General features: G+C 48.3%; 2 protein-coding genes across 5 annotated transcripts in view; one reads left to right on the forward strand and one right to left on the reverse strand.

Moving 5' to 3' along the window:
* On the forward strand, positions 1-13,810 carry SYNE4 (spectrin repeat containing nuclear envelope family member 4). The gene is made up of 13 exons (XM_083369651.1): positions 1-459; positions 2,910-3,113; positions 3,990-4,140; positions 5,623-5,799; positions 6,451-6,588; positions 6,827-7,021; positions 7,300-7,579; positions 8,430-8,506; positions 9,531-9,606; positions 10,271-10,428; positions 10,904-11,014; positions 11,522-11,583; positions 12,233-13,810. The coding sequence occupies exons 1-13, from the start codon at positions 398-400 to the stop codon at positions 12,450-12,452; spliced, it is 1,911 nt and encodes a 636-aa protein (XP_083225777.1). The 5' UTR covers positions 1-397; the 3' UTR covers positions 12,453-13,810.
* Positions 13,704-15,543, reverse strand: part of LOC310644545 (transmembrane protein 87A-like) — a 15,108-nt gene continuing 13,268 nt past the window's right edge. For 3 of the 4 annotated variants that reach the window (XM_083369649.1, XM_083369648.1, XM_083369647.1), the window contains exon 19: positions 13,704-15,458. In XM_083369649.1, coding sequence (XP_083225775.1) covers positions 15,278-15,458 — 181 coding nt within the window. In that variant the 3' untranslated portion in view covers positions 13,704-15,277. The remainder of the gene's footprint in view (positions 15,459-15,543) is intronic. The other variant, XM_083369650.1, reaches the window with a different exon arrangement.

Below are 15,543 nucleotides of genomic sequence, written 5' to 3' on the forward strand. Positions count from 1 at the left end.
CCCTTTCCTCCGGTGGGGCACTCACCTGCCCAGCCCCACCAGGCGGCTAAGACGAGGTCCCCCTCCCGTCTTGGAAAACGGCAGGTGGCATCTGTTAGTTTGGCACGCCGCCCTGCCAGAGAAGCAGCTGCCACCCAGCGCTGGAAAAGGGTTGGGCCAGATCCTTTTGCCCCAAGAGAATCGAGTTACCTACCAGCCGTCCCTGCTCTCCTGCTTCTACCTGGCGCAGGTGAGGTGGAGAGCCACTCTCTGCTTGAAGAGCAGGAGAAGCAAAGCAGGGGCGGGCGGGCCCTTTCAGCCAAGCCTTCTCCGGGCATTTGCACACCTGTTTTCCGTCACGTTGGCCCAGGAGGAAGAGGATGGTGCTCTGTCTCGATCCTTGTTTGCTACCCGTTTAATGATTGACAGGCAGGGGAAATGCAGACGCTCAGAGCGAGGATCCCAGCTTCTGGACAGCAGGTAGATGGAGAGTTTCTCTTTCAGGGGGGGGGCATTGCTGCCTGAAGTTGGGGTGTCCTCTGAGCCTGGAGGGGGGGAGGGTGACCTGCCAGGGAGATGCAAAGTCTCTCCCACATGGATTGTTTTGGTTGTGGGTGTGAGTTTGCAAAAGCTGCAGGGCTGAAAATTGAGCGCGATCTGTGCAAGGTGGGGCTGCAGGTTAAAGCGAGAGATGATTGATAGGCACGTTAAGAGGGGCTGGGATTCTCACGCATACGCGAACGTGCTCTGGGAAGGAGACGGGCGGTTTCTAAAGGTGACATATAAATAAAAAAGGAGTTGTCTTTCTTCGAAGGCTGGTCCGTCACGGGTTTCAGGGCTCAGAAAAGGCAGAACTGCATGAAAGGTGGACCTTTAGCCAGGATGGCCGCGTGCTGTAAAACTCGGGGGCGTCCGCTTCCTTCAGATGCCCCTGAAAAAAATGCCCCAGCAGAAGATGGGCAGGTTGCTCAGGGGTAGCTAGGCAAAGTGCGCTCTGCACATGCTCAGAGGCTGCTGAAGGATGGAATAATGGACATGAGAGAAAGGGTGGTCCCAGTGGAAAGTTAGGGAGAATTTCCTAATTATAAAAGCAGTTGAATAAATTGGGGGAAGACCCACCCTCCCTTCCTTCCTTCCTTCCTTCCTTCCTTCCTTCCTTCCTTCCTTCCTTCTTTCCACTTTCTCTTTCCCTTCCCCTGGGTAAGTTCAAGCAAAGCCTCAACAGCTATCTGTCAGGGATTGTTCAAACCTGCACAAAACAGGGGAAATGCTGGATGATCTCAAGGGACCTGAACTGAAGAAGCTTCTTGGATGAGAAGCAAAACATTTTCAAAGAAAAATACCAAGAAAGTCCAGCTGCCTTTTGGAAAAAGCACCTTTGGGACAACCACAGCCTGGAAGATGGAGAATCTCCCTAGACATGGCATCCAGATGTTTTGCAAATTGCCCGGAGTCTGGAGCTTCAAAAACCAGCAGCCTATGCAATTTTAGCCCACAGGGCTTGGGGCTGGCCAAACAGCCAAGGTTTACAAAACTGCAAAATCCAGGTACAATTTTCCCTAATGTGTTAAAGAATTTTACCCCTCCAGACAATTCAGTCTGTTTCTCAAGATTGAAGGGCTCTCAGTATAGTTGGTTGCACAGTCAGCCGGATGTTCAGACTGAACTTGGCAGGTTTGTCTGCCTATGAAGTCCTTCCCAAGGACCTGGGATAGGCAAGTGTTATTTGAACTTTAAAGGTCTCCTTGCGGAAGCTGTCCCAAGTCAAGTTGCCCTTTGCAATTGATTGGTGGTGAATTTGTCAATGCCGATATGAGTTCAAGTGGTGCTCCAAATGTTTTGGGATTGCACCCAAAGACCACAGCCATTTTACTTCAATTTGCAGGTCTTTGTGTTTTGTGATCTTCTCCAGTTCTTCCTCTTCTCTTCTGCTGTCTCCAGGCACTGCAGCGTCCATTAACCAGACTTCTTTGTCTTCCTTATTAACAATGCTGGGAAAGGTGGAGGGCAAGAGAAGAAAGGGACGACGGAGAATGAGGTGGCTGGATGGAGTCCCTGAAGCTGTAGGCGTGAGCTTAAATGGACTCCAGAAGATGGTAGAGGACAGGAAGGCCTGGAGGAACGTTGTCCAGGGGGTTGCGATGGGTCGGACACGACTTCGCAGCTAACAACAATTAACAATGATTAATTCCGTGGTGCTATGTGGCTGATGTTTACTATCATTATTATTTTGATAGTAGCAGTGAGAGGGAGATGGCATTTCAGGAAAAAAAACAAGGCTTGGCAAAAATGGGATATTTTTCATGCATAAACAAAAGTATACATACAGGGAACAAACCCTGAGTACAAATTATAAAGAGAAGAAGTCAGAAAGAAAAAATGTTGCACACACCTTTCTGTTGGATGTGGCTGTTTTCCCCTGGAGCCAGATGAACTGCAGTTATATAAATACACTCGGCACGTGCTGGATGTGCTTTGTTAGATGAAGGCAGCCTGCCGCACACCCATGTTGTGACTAGTGTTATTTATTTATCCAGCACCATGCAACTTCAAGGCTGTGCTGCATTAAAAGTAGATCTCCATGCCATAAAGCAGATTAAGTGCAATAAAAACAGGCAAAAACTATCATAATTTGACACCACATCCCAGGAATCTCCAAGTGCAAAGTGAATAGTGATGTATTTAGCATAGATCGAAACTTTAAGCAAAGTTGGTGCGTGATGCATTTTGGGGGCAAAATGCTAAAAATCAATATATTATTGGTCTGCCTGAAAAGCCTGTTTTGCTCTTCTGCTGCTCACTTCTTTTGGTTTTTATTTGCTTTGTTTTCTAGAAGTCTGAACAGGATTCTCCAAATAAGGCTGGCGAAAGGATTTTGCCTCCTTCCAAGCCAGTGGGACTAAACTGGAGGCATTTGGGGTTCTCTCCAGTTTTCAGACACCTCAAGGGGAGTTTCGGGGCATCTTCTGCCACGGAGTCACGAGGCTGAAACCAACAGCTGGGATGCAGGAAGAAGCTGTGAACTTCAACCTTTTCCCGGATAAACAGAGTTGCCGCAAGTGGCCTGGGGAGCCGATGATGCCAGTAAATGCTGCTTGCAACCTTTGCACGGCGACAGTAGAGAAACGGATCAGGTGAGGGGAATGAAGTTCTTAGAAGGACAAGGGGTCCTTGTTTAGCAACCACTATTGGGACTGACAGTTGTTAAGTGAAGCAGTCACTAAATGGAAATCACATGACTGCAATGGTGTTTTCCTTGTGAATGCTGGGATAATTAGCAAGAAGGGAGTTAATATTTGTGTTTACAATCATTGGAGAGAAAGGAATTGTAAGAGAGTAAACAGGCACAAAATGTAGAACAGTCATAGAAAGGAGTGTGTTTTTTGAGGTTCTGAAAGACTCCAAAGACAGTTTTGGTGCCAAACCTCAGGTTAATAAGCTTTTTTGAATGAGAAAGGCTGCCACACAGTGTTTTATTACCTGCTTTCAGTCCAGGCTTCATGGTTTTATTTATGTTTTTAATTATTTTATTTTGGATGGGATTGTGTGAACCACCCAGAGTTGTTGGAGTGCGGGGCTATAATAAATGCAATGCACAAAATTAATTTTGCTGGAAACAGTGGCAAGGCTTTCTGGGTTTATGCCTGCCATCCATCAGTCAATTTTCATACTGAGCTGGCACAGCATGGATGAAAAACCTTGAGAGGAGTATACAGAAGAGAGAAAGAAAGAGGGAAGGAGGAAGGAATGGATGGATGGATGGATGGTAGCTAGGTAGATAGATAGATAGATAGATAGATGGATGGATGGTAGATAGATAGGCAGACAGAGATACATCTTCCATCTCTGCCTTGGAGAAGGACATCACTTAACAGCTGGACTGTTGTTCCTGGCGTGCAGGCCTCTGCTTCCCCAGACAGGAAATGTCCCGTCCTTTTTCATTCAGAACGAAAGAAAGCGGCGGAGGGGGGGTGTCCCTCTCGGCCTTTCACACCCTGCCCTTCTTCCAGGGAGCAGGCGGCCTGGACCCTGCAGAGGACCCTCCAGGACGGCCTCTTCCGCTTCCAGGACTGGCTCTGGGCGGCCGAGAGGGTGGCCTCCACCCCCAGGTCCTCGCTGGTCTCCCACCACGACTCCCGAAAGGAGCTGCGGAGGTTCCGGGTAAGCAGAGGGCGCTGCTTCTGGCTCTGACCGTGGGTATTCGGTGGGTTTGCCCCCCCCAGTCTCTCCAGGAGCTGACTGGTTGCCAGGACAACAGATGCAGGCAGTCCTCGACTCACGACCACAACGGAGCCCAAAATGTATGTGGTTATGTGAGACGTTCGTTAAGTGAGTTTGGCCCCCTTTTACGACTTTTCCAGCCACAGTTGTTAAGCGAATCACTGCAGTTGTTAAGTTAGTAAATCGGTTGTTAAATGAATCTGGCTTCCCCCGTTGACTTTGCTCGTCAGAAGGTCGCAAAAGGGGGATCACGTGACCCCGGGACCCTGCGACCGTCATAAACGCGAGTCAGTTGGCAAGGACTACCTGTAGCCTGGCCCCTGTTTTATGTGAGTCTCTTTTATTTATTTTTTTTGCTTTTTCACTCTTTCTGTTCATAAATATCGAAACGATGACTTTAAGAAATGCTTTTAAAATAAAATATATTTCTAAAACCCCTTTTCAAGTTAAGCATATCTTAAAAACTCTTTTTTAAAAATTAGAAATGTTTCAAAGCCCTTTTTAAAATGAAACGTTTTAAAAATTAAATATTTTTAAAATCACACATTTTTTAAAACATCAAACGTATTTTTTAAATTTTTAATTATTTAATTCGATTATTATCTAATGATTATCATTACTAATTATTATTATTAGTATTTTAATATTTGCTAACGCTCTTAGCCAGCCAGGCTCATTCATTCGAGGGGGTTGGCTGTATAAATTGAATTAGACATCAATCCAAGGAAGCAATCTCACGAAATTTACGTGCTCCCCTTTCCCTGGCAAGGAAGGATTTTGGTGGCTTTCCGGATCTGCAGAGATCAACAAGATAAAGGCAGCTCTTTGATTGCCAAGAACCGCAAGGAGCAACAGCAAACAATTGCGGCATTCAGAGGCCTCTCTACACCTTTGTGGGGCAAGCAGGGAAAAACAGAAGCCACTTTGTGCTCCCCGCTCTGAATGTGTCTGTCGAGGCGAGAAGACGGACTCAAAATGCAAAATCCAAGGGTCCCGGAAATAGAAATAGAAGAACGAGGTTGGAAGGGACCTTAGAGGTCTTCTAGTCCAACCCCTTGCTCAGGCAGCAGACCCTAGACCAGGAGGTGTCCAATCTTGGAACTTTAAGACTTGTGGAATTCTGGGAATTGAAGTCCACAGATCTTAAAGTTGACAAGGTTGAAGAATACTGCGCTAACTTTGCATATTTATACTTTTGTAATATTGTATTTGTATTATTTTATCTTTTAATATTGTTAGCTGCCCTGTGGTAAGATCTGGGGAATTCTGGAAGTTGAGGTCCACAAATCTTCAAGTTCCCCAAGTTGGACCCCTCCTGGCTGGACACTCTGCCCTATAACATGTTTGGCTTAGCAACGCAAATGTTGGGCAAACTCTTCTGGGATCCCTTCTGGGATTTTTTTCCTCCCCCCGCCCCCCCAGGCCTTGCAGAAGGATGTCTCCGAGAAGGTCTGGCCTTTGGCGTCCCTGAACAGGCAGTACCACCAGCTGGTGTGGATGGGTGGCATCAGTCCACGTCTGAGGTCCTCCGTGCAGGAGGTCAACTGGCGCTGGGAGGAATTGCAGACTCGAGCGGCTGCGGTTTCCAGGAGGCTTCAGGTCAGCCCGGAGGACCCTTGACGCGGTCCTGGTGCCTTGGGTGGGTCCCGGCCAGCTATGGATTTGGGGTCATGTTGGCACAGCCCTAAGTGGCAGTGCTGCCCGTCAAACCTTAGACGTCTCTGTGGGGTCCCGGGTGCTCATTGGACTCGGTTTCCATGGAGATTCTCGTCCTCCAGGACACAGTTGCCCCAAAGGTGCTTTTTCAGGAGGCAACTAGATGTTCCTGGTTTTTCTTTGAAGACGTTTCGCTTCTCACCCATGAAGCTTCTTCAGCTCTGACTGGAGGGCGGAGAATTGAACTTGGTTGTTTTTTGCAGACGTTTCGTGACCCAACTGGGGAACATCATCAGTGCTAGAAGGAAGGTAGCTCTCTTCCAGCACTGATGAAGTTACCCAACTGGATAATGAAATGTCTGCAAGAAAACAGCCTAAGAGAACACCAGGGACCCCACAGTCCTCCCCTTCCCCCTCCCCCTCCTCTCCACAACCCCCCTGCCTTCTAGCACTGACGAGGTTCCCTAGTTGGGTCATGAAACGTCTGCAAGGAAGCTGCTAAGCCCAGAGGGCACCAAGGAATCCGAAGTGCAACTCTGAGCCACAGAGATCCTCTTGGCCGCCTGTTATCCTCTGCTTTGCCTTCTCCCTCAGCATTTTGTCAATCAATGGGAGGAGTTCGGACAGAAGAAGGGGGACATCCAGGTGCGGCTGATGGAGCTGGACCTGCGGCTGACTGACGTGGAGCACTTCTCCGCAGGAACGTCGCTGGAGAAAATGCGACAGCTGCAGGTAAAACGGGCTCGGTGTCCAGCAGACAGATAGGCAGGTGCTCCTCTGCCCACCTTTGCTGGTTCCTGCAGGATTTTCCTCAAGATTCATCCAACCTGGAATCTTGGATCTGGAATCCTCGCATCCTTCAGTGGTCAGTCCTGGGGGTGGGGGGGAACCCCGAGATGTTTCTTTGAAGATGTCTGTGCAAAAGGCTGATTGGGGTCCTGCCCTTGTTTGGCCTCTCTTGGATGTCCAGGCATTCCAGCAAGACGTCCAGACCAACATGGAGCATGTCGATCACCTCGTGGTTCACGCCGAGTATTTGATCCAGAAGAGCCAGCCGGAGGATGCGGAGGCCTTGGAGGAAGATTTGAAGGAGCTGATTGGCTTCCACCAGGTGGTCTTGTCAAGGGTCTTCCAGTTTCAGCGGCGCCTGGTCAGCATGAGGCTGGTATATGACTCCTTTCTTTCTTTCTTTCTTTCTTTCTTTCTTTCTTTCTTTCTTTCTTTCTTTCTTTCTTTCTTTCTTTCTTTCTTTCTTTCTTTCTTCACCCTTCGAGGGAAGTGTTAGTACCACTTTACACTGCCTTGTAAAGACCACACTTGGCACATTGCATCCAGCTTGGCTCTCCACCACAGAGTTCCACAGGGACGCCTTCCCACGTGCCCAGGTCGCTTGGGGCAGCAGGGAAGAAGGCCCTCAAATGCACCTGTCCCTCCTGTCCCCAGGTCTTCGAGGACGAGTGGGAGTCGGACCAAGAGAGCGGCTCGGAGTCGGACTGCTTCATGGAAAGATCGCTGCCCTTTCACATGGGGGACCCTGAACCCGCCACCGCCCTGATTCCCGAGGCTCTCCTGGCCCACTCCACCCCTCAGCCCGTCCGGTGTTACGGAGCACCGGCTCCTGCCGGTGACTCCTCGGCTGCGGACCTGGAGTGGGACCCCTCGGTGGACGTGGGGGGCTCCACCTCGCAGGACGAAGACTCCTCCTATTGCAGTGCGGTCATGGGTAGGTGTGGGGTGGAGGAGCAAGGGATACCTGCTCTATGGAGGCGGTCCTCAACTTACAACAGCTCATTTAGTCACCGTTCAAAGTTAGAACGGCACTGAAAAAAGGGACGTGTGACCGTTTTTCACACGACCGTTGCAGCATCCCTGTGGTCACGTGATCAAAACTCAGATGCCCGGCAACTGGCATGTACTTGTGATGGTTTTGGGGTCCCAGTGATCACTTTTTGTGACCTTCTGACAGGCAAAGCCAATGAGGAGGCCAGATTCGCTTAATAACTGTGTCACAGGTAGTCCTCGACTTAAGACCACAATTGAGCCCATTTCTGTCATTAAGCGAGACATTGGTTAAGTGAGTTTTGCCCCATTTTACGACCTTTCTTGCCACAGATGTTAAGCGAATCCCTGCAGTTGATAAGTTAGTAAATCGGTTGTTAAGTGAATCTGGCTTTCTGGTTGACTTGGCTTGTCAGAAGGTGACAGAAGTTGATCACGTGACCCCTGCAACCATCATAAATATGAGTCAGCTGTCAAGCACGTAACCCTGGGAACGCAGCAACAGTCGGAAGTGTGAAAAATGATCATAAGTCACTTTTTTCAGGGCCGTTGTAACTTTGAACAGTCACTAAACGAACTGTTGTAAGTTGAGGACTTCCTGTACTAACTTAACAATGGCAGTGAATCACTTAACAACTGTGGCAAGAAAGGTCGTAAAATGGGACAAAATCCACTTAACCACTGTCTTGTTTAGCAACGGAAATTTTGGGCTCGACTGCGGTCGTAAAGTGAGGCCTCTCTAGAGGGCCTCCCCAGGGTCTCAGATTATGCCACCCCCTCCTCGTGTCTTGCAGGCCTCAGCCAGGGGGAGCCTCTTCGGCGAAGGAGCCGTTCCCTGCGCTGGAGCTGCGGCATTGTGGAAGAATTTGCGGTGGGTATCGGAGGAAGGGGGGATTTGGGGGAAGGGGGGAGGGGGCTGAGTGCCCCGGGCCGGTGGTGGAAACGAATCATGAGGACCAGCCATTGCTTTTCGGAAGGAATGTTCTAGGTTGGCCTGGACTTGCCTTTCAGAAGACAGGTAGACTGCCACTGATGGGGGAGGTTTCCTGTGATTAATAGTCTAAGTACAGGCAGTCCTCAGCTTACAATCGTTCATTTAGTGACTGCTTGAAGTTACAGCGGCACTCCGAAAAGGGACCGATGGCCCTTTTTCACGCACACGGCCATTGCAGCATCCCCCCAGGGTCACCTGGTCAAAGTTAAATTGCTTGGCAACCGGCCTGTATTTGTGACGGTTGCAGCGCCCCCGGGTCACGTGAGCCAAGTTTAGATGCTCAGCAACTGACTCATATTTATGACGGTCTCAGTTTCCCGGGGTCTCACGTGATCCCCTTTTGCGACCTTCTAACAAGCAAACTCAAGGGGGGAAGCCGGATTCGCTTAACAACCGTATTGCTAAACTGAGAACTGCAGTGATTTGTTGACTAACTGTGGCAAGAAAAGTCATAAAATGGAGCAAAATACACTTTACAAATGTTTCACTTGGCAATAGAAACATTGGGCTCAGTCGTGGTCGTAAGTCAAGGACTACCTGCATTTATTATTTATTTGTGAAATAAATTTATAGAGCTGCCCAACTCACACCGGACAATTTACAACGTAGTTCGTAGCAGGTCCTATTTTCCTGCTTTGGGCCAGATGCGGAACTGCAATGCAACTCCAATAATCAATCTATCAGTCCAGGCAGTGATTCACTTAACAACGGTGGCAAGAAAGGTTGTAAAGTGGGGCAAAACTCCACTGTCTTGCTTAGCAACAGAAATTGTGGGCTCCAATTGTGCCTGTTGACTGTGAACAAACCGTACAGTTGTGAAGCTCTTTGGGGGTCGTGGTGGGGAGGTGCCCCTTTCTAAGCGTGTGCTTGGCCTGTTCCCGATTCTCCGGTGATTGTACAGGCGCAGAGCGGTTTCCCAGAGGACGGGAAGCCCTGCAGCTGCCCGGGGACTGATCCAGTGGAAACAGATGTTTGGGGTAAGTCCAGGAACTTCCTTTTCACTCCCCACCATTTTCCTTAAAAAAAAAAAAAGCCGTTCCCTCTTTCGTGTTCTTGTGAATGTCTGCGTGCTGTTAGTTGTTCACCCACTCCCCAGCTAGTACTCGTTTAGCGACCACAATTGGAACCAGCAACTCGCTCGTTAAGTGAAGCAGTCACCAAATGGAACCACGAGGGTGCTTATGATCCGGCTTCAGCTTTCTTTCACTTCACAGACTTGCAAAGCTCGTGCAAGCAAGGTTGCAAAGTCATGGTCATCACTCTGAATGGCAGCGGTCGCTAAATGAGGACCCCCGTGCAGTTTCCTCTACATAGAAATCCCCTAGCCCACATTTTCTGCCAACGTGCCTTTGACATCTACTGGTTTATTTACTTATAGCTATTTATTAATTTCTTTTATGCCGCCTATATGATGACTCTGATTCAGAGCAGCTTTAGCCAACTGGGCACCGTCAGGTTCTGCTGGGATCACAGTGTCCATCCTCCACAGCCCACAGTGTGATGCTGCTGCATCCGCAGGGGAAAACTGCTTTAAAAACTTAAACAGGTTTATTTTTCTGACAGTTGCTGAAGATTCTTTGGCTTGTGGGTCGAAAATTTTGTTTTGGGGCACATTTCAACTCTGTTGTTCCTTTGGGGTAGGACGTTCCACCTCCCTGGAGCCAGGAGCTGGCCAGCAGCCCAGGACAGGGGTCTGCTGCCCACTCATTGAAGCCACAGGGTTTGATCCCAGACGCATTGAGACCTGGCTGGACCAGAACCGCCGGAACCAAAGGGGAATGCCGCCAGAGACCAAAGAGGTACGCAATTCTCCCGGGGGAGCAAAGTCAGAACTTGCAAGGTTGCAAAAAGGAGATCAGTTCTGAAGCTGAGAATCCATCGTCCCAGCTCAGTAGCAGAGCAAGGATTCCAAACCAAATCCGATCTCGATTATGGTCATCAGAGCAGCCTGGAAATGATTGAATGCAAACAGTAATTTCAAAAGCTAAAAAGAATATAAAATACACAAACTTAAATAGACTAAGCCAGGGGTAGGTAACCTTGGCTCTTTTATGGCTCGTGGACTTCAACTCCCAGAATTCCTGAGCCAGCTGGCTGAGGAATTCTGGGAGTTGAAGTCCACGAGCCATAAAAGAGCCAAGGTTGCCTGCACCTGGACTAAGCTGTATTCAAGCAGACCTCAGCTTACAGCAGTTTGTATAACGACCGTTCAAAGTTACGTAAAAAAAAGTGAGTTATGTGACTCATGACCCATTCTTCACATTCCCTCTGCAGATTCATGCAAGGGGGGGACAGCCTAGAAGGCAGAAGGCCCAGCGATGGTCCAGGAAAAAAGGCAAACAGACCCTCATCACTGGCCAGTTGCGGCTGGAGAAGGAACGACGGGTAAGGCCCACCCACATTTATTGACAAAAGCTGATGGGATCCATGTCAGCAACAGAGGAGAAATGAAACAAAAGTGAATGTGGGCAAGATCTGCTTGGGAGATCAGAAGGGCAATTGGCAAGGATCTCCTGAACATGCCACAAGTGCCATCTCTTTTATTATTATTTATTTATTTGTATTCCGTCTTCATTATTTTTACAAATAATTCAAGGCAGTGAGCTTATCCAACATATCTTCCTTCTCATCTTTTCCCATAACAACCACCCTGTGAGGTTGGACTGAGAGAGGGGGACTGGTCCAAGGTCACCCAGCTGGCTTTTGTCGCTAAGGCAGGACTAGAACTCACCATCTCCCGCTTTTCGGCCTGGGGCCTTAAGCACTAGAACCAGCTGCAAAAAACTTCCCTGTTTTAGAAGGAAATTTTAAAAGTGGATGCTGCTTTTAAAAGCTCCAAGTTTAAAAAAAAAAGCTTGATTTTTTCCCCCCATCTTGTGAACCTTTTCCTAGATCTCCAAGACGACATTGCAAAATTCCCAGTCAGCAGAATTTATGGTTACTATTGAGAAAGAGTAAGTGGCTTTTTTAGAACTTTTTTAGAATAATTTAGGGTTTCGATGAACGCAGCCGGTTTCAGCCACTGTGCTGCCACAAATTTTTTAAAAATGGATTAGTTTAGTAACCAGGCTGTGTGTGTTGTAGGAATGCAACTGGGGTCTCCCTGCATTCTGGTATATATCACTAGCAAGATTCTGTTGGACTGGAATTACAGTAGTTCTCAACTTATGACCACAACCGAGCACAACATTTCTGTTCTTAAGTGAGACAGTTGTGAATTTTGCCCCATTTTATGACTTTTCTGGCCACAGTTGTTAAGTGAATTACCACAGTTGTCAAGTTAGCAGCACATTTCTTAAGTGAAATCCGGCTTCCCCACTGACTTTGCTTGTCAGAAGGTCACAAAAGGGGATCGCATGACCCCGGGACACGGCGACGGTCATAAGTACATGCCAGGTGCCAAGTGTGCACATATTGATCATGTGACCCTGGGGATGCTGCAATGGTCATAAGTGTGAAAAATGGTCATAACCCCCTTTTTTCAGGGTGGTCGTGATTTTGAACAGTCACTAAATGATCTGTTGTAAATCGAGGATTCCTCTACTTAGTGGAAGAAAGTTTGAATTCCAAGCTTGAAACCGTCTCCCCCTTTTCTCTCTCCAGATGTGACCTGCAGCCACCCACCGAGATTTCTGCCCGGCCCCAGAAGCTCTGCAGAGCCTCCGTCCTCTGGCTGCTCCTGACCACCACCTTTGCGGTGCTGATGTGGCTGCTGTGCCAGCCCTCTTTCCTCCCCCTCTCTCAGCCCCCCTGTCTCCAGACCAACGGCTTTGCCAAATCCTTCCACCTCATGCTCAAATATGAGGGGCCCCCTCCCACGTAGAGGGCGTTGGGAAACGGGGACAGTGCAGTCAACTAAACTGGAGAGTCCTGCGGGGGAAAACCTGGGCTCCTAGGAGCGGGACCAGCTTCTTCTGGACTTTCAAGAAGTTGCCTTTCCTGGGTGGGCTGTGCCTGCATCTGCTCGGAGATGGGTTCCAGATCAGGAGATCCAGAAGATAGCTACAATTTCAGGAAGAGAGCGAGCTTGGGTTTAAGTCTGGTGAGCCACCTCGGAGTAGACCTCAGTGCAAAGATGGGGCTGACTTTTCATCCGTGCAAAGAGGCAGGACATCAACCTGTGGCCGTGAGTGCCCAGGTGGCATCTACTGACCTTTGAAGGAGCTTGTGGTGAATGAAGCTGCAGCAACATCTGCTCTGGACTGGGCAGGTTTCTCAAAGGAGATCCATTTTGACTTGGAGGGGGGGTGTAACTTCCAGCTTTGGAAGATGGGTAGTTTTGTACATGGGCTACCTGTTTGTACCTTTAGCATCCGCCACTTTCTAATAGAAAGGTCTGATTGTGTGAATGGTTGTGGCAGGTAGCAGATGTGAGCCAGGAAATGGCACCAATGTCACATTTGGCCCTCAAAAAAAGACCCCCACCTGAAAGCTCCAAGTATCTGAGAGACCCTGAAGATGCAAGGATGGAGCTTCGCAACCTTGGCAACTTTAGATGAGTGGACTTCAACTCCCAGAATTCCATAGGAACTCCCAGAATTCTGGGAACTGAACTCTCTTCATGTGGAATTGCATGCCAACTGGGAAATTCTGGAAGATGGAAGTCCAGCTATTTTTAAAGTTCATTAGCATACTGGCTGGGGAATTCTGGGAATTGCAATCCACACATCTTAAAAGTTGTCAAGCTTGAGAAAGAATTTATTAGGGAAACTGACTACTATACTTTTATTTGTCCAAAATATCTGTGGGAGCAGAGGGAAATCTGATTTATCCACCACCAATCCAAGGAATCCGTCTTCTAATGTTCTGGTTCACGTGACTTTTTAGCAAAGTGCATGATAAAAATCTAGCCTAAAGGTTCATTTAATGCAGGGGTGGGGAACTATGGCCCCTTTCTGACCTGTGGATTTCACCTCCCAGAATTCTGGCTCAGGAATTCTGGGAGTTGAAGTCCACAGGTCAGAAAGGGGCCATAGTTCCTCACCCCTGCATTAAATGGCTCAATGCTTAAATGAACTCCCAGCTAAGGCAACATTTCAGCGAAAGCTGAAATAAATCAAGAGACGTACACTGATTAGTGGGATAGTGGTTTATTTTAAAAATATTACTGCATTAAACACTCATGGCTTTCTTTCTCCAAAGTCATATTCACAATTTGAAAATAAATTAATAAGTACTTAATCTGCCACTCCTTCACCAGCCCACCCCAGTTCTCTAGATTGGATCCCAAATGGGGGGAAAAAACCTGTCATCAGTTGCTTCCCGATAAGATTGCTGCAGTGCAGATAAATTCAGAAATTGGAAAGCAATTTTGGAAGGGTGAACATGACCGGACACCTGTTGACTGTGTCTCTCTGGGCCCCAAATCTCTTGGGAGGCAGGAAGGGACCAAAGCCGGGCATGGCAAACTTAGAAGGTGCTTTGGATGAGATACAAAGAGAGAGAGAGAATCTTTTTCGTCACGCGTTACCCCCAATAGCCAGGAAGAAGCGGATGGTTCTGTTATGCCACGTTAATCAACCTGGTCTCAAGGTCTTGGCCATGCAACCAGGCCACGCTGAGGGCCAGCACAGCTCCACCCCTGCAGTCACAATCCTGCCTGGGAACACTGAGCGCAGACGACCCGTGCGGGAACTTTTAATACGGTAGCACCTCGGCAGTTCTGGCACTAAATCTGCTTTCTGTCCCCATTCCAAGGAAGTTTCCGGAGCTCAATTCTGCTAAATCTGGAGTCAGAGTTTACTCTGGCCCAAACACACACATCTGTATAATCCAGGGGTTAGGGTCTTTCTGGCTGACTTGTGCCCCTCGTCTACAAATGGAGGACGGCCAGGTGTGGGCAGCCCACGTCCCATTTCTCCCTCAGAACAGACAAGAGGCATTTTATCCGCCTCGCCCTCTCCCGCCTACCATCCTGCAGAGAAAGATGGACAGAGACCCCCTTCAGTCTCCGGTCAGCGTCCAGTCTGTAACGGAGAGGCTTGAGTTGCAACTCAGCAGTTGGCGGGGCTCTCTCTCGCTCTGCATTCGCACTCGGACCCGACCCTCACATGAAGAACCTGCTGTGGTCGCTGGGAACAAACACCAGATGTTCACCGGATTGCAGGGGGAAAAAAACCTGTCCCCAAAACTGGGCCCGGAGGGGAATTCTGCTCTTCTCTGTCGTCCTCTCCAGCAGGAGGTGGGTCAGGAGTCCCTTGTCCGGCCAAAACTCCAGGATTAGAAATGCAGAAAGTAACAAAATAATTTTTATAACCATTTACAAATATATATATATATGTATAGGTGTGTGTATTTTTGTATGTGTGTGCACGCTCATGTATATATATATATGGATAAAAACCATATGTATATATGTTTTTTAAAAAAACAAAACACCAGTTGGAAAAAGAAAAAAAAATGGAAGAGAGGAGGAAAGGGTCTCTCCGAGGCCTCCTTTGTACAAAACCCGTCAGAAAGTGAGTGCGGCCGAAGCAACTGGCCACAACGACAATTTTATTCCATCTTGGACATTTCAAACTTTGTAGTCACTATTTCCTAAGGTGGAAAGAAGGAGAAAAGAAATTAGTTTTTTGTGCTTTCAGCCAGACGGCTCCTTCCCAAATTGCGGCTTCCCCTCCTTTAAAGAAGGCCTTAAACTTGGCTGCTTTAAAAGGGGTGGACTTCAATTCCCAGAATCCCCCAGCCAGCATGCTGGTGAGCCAGAGTCATTGGCTGAGATGGAGGGGCTGCAGATATTGAACAAATAACTAAATAAATTTGGACTTTGGGGGAAAAGATGAAAAACGGCAGGTTTACCTCATCGGAGTCCAGCAATGGCGGCAACATGCTGGAAGAGAGAGGAGAGGGAATGTGGGTTACAAATACACAAAGATGACTGACAGACGGCTGACAGTAAAATTCTAAAAATTCTC

Source organism: Vipera ursinii (assembly GCF_947247035.1).
Source record: "Vipera ursinii genome assembly, chromosome: 9".
Lineage (NCBI taxonomy): Eukaryota > Metazoa > Chordata > Lepidosauria > Squamata > Viperidae > Vipera > Vipera ursinii.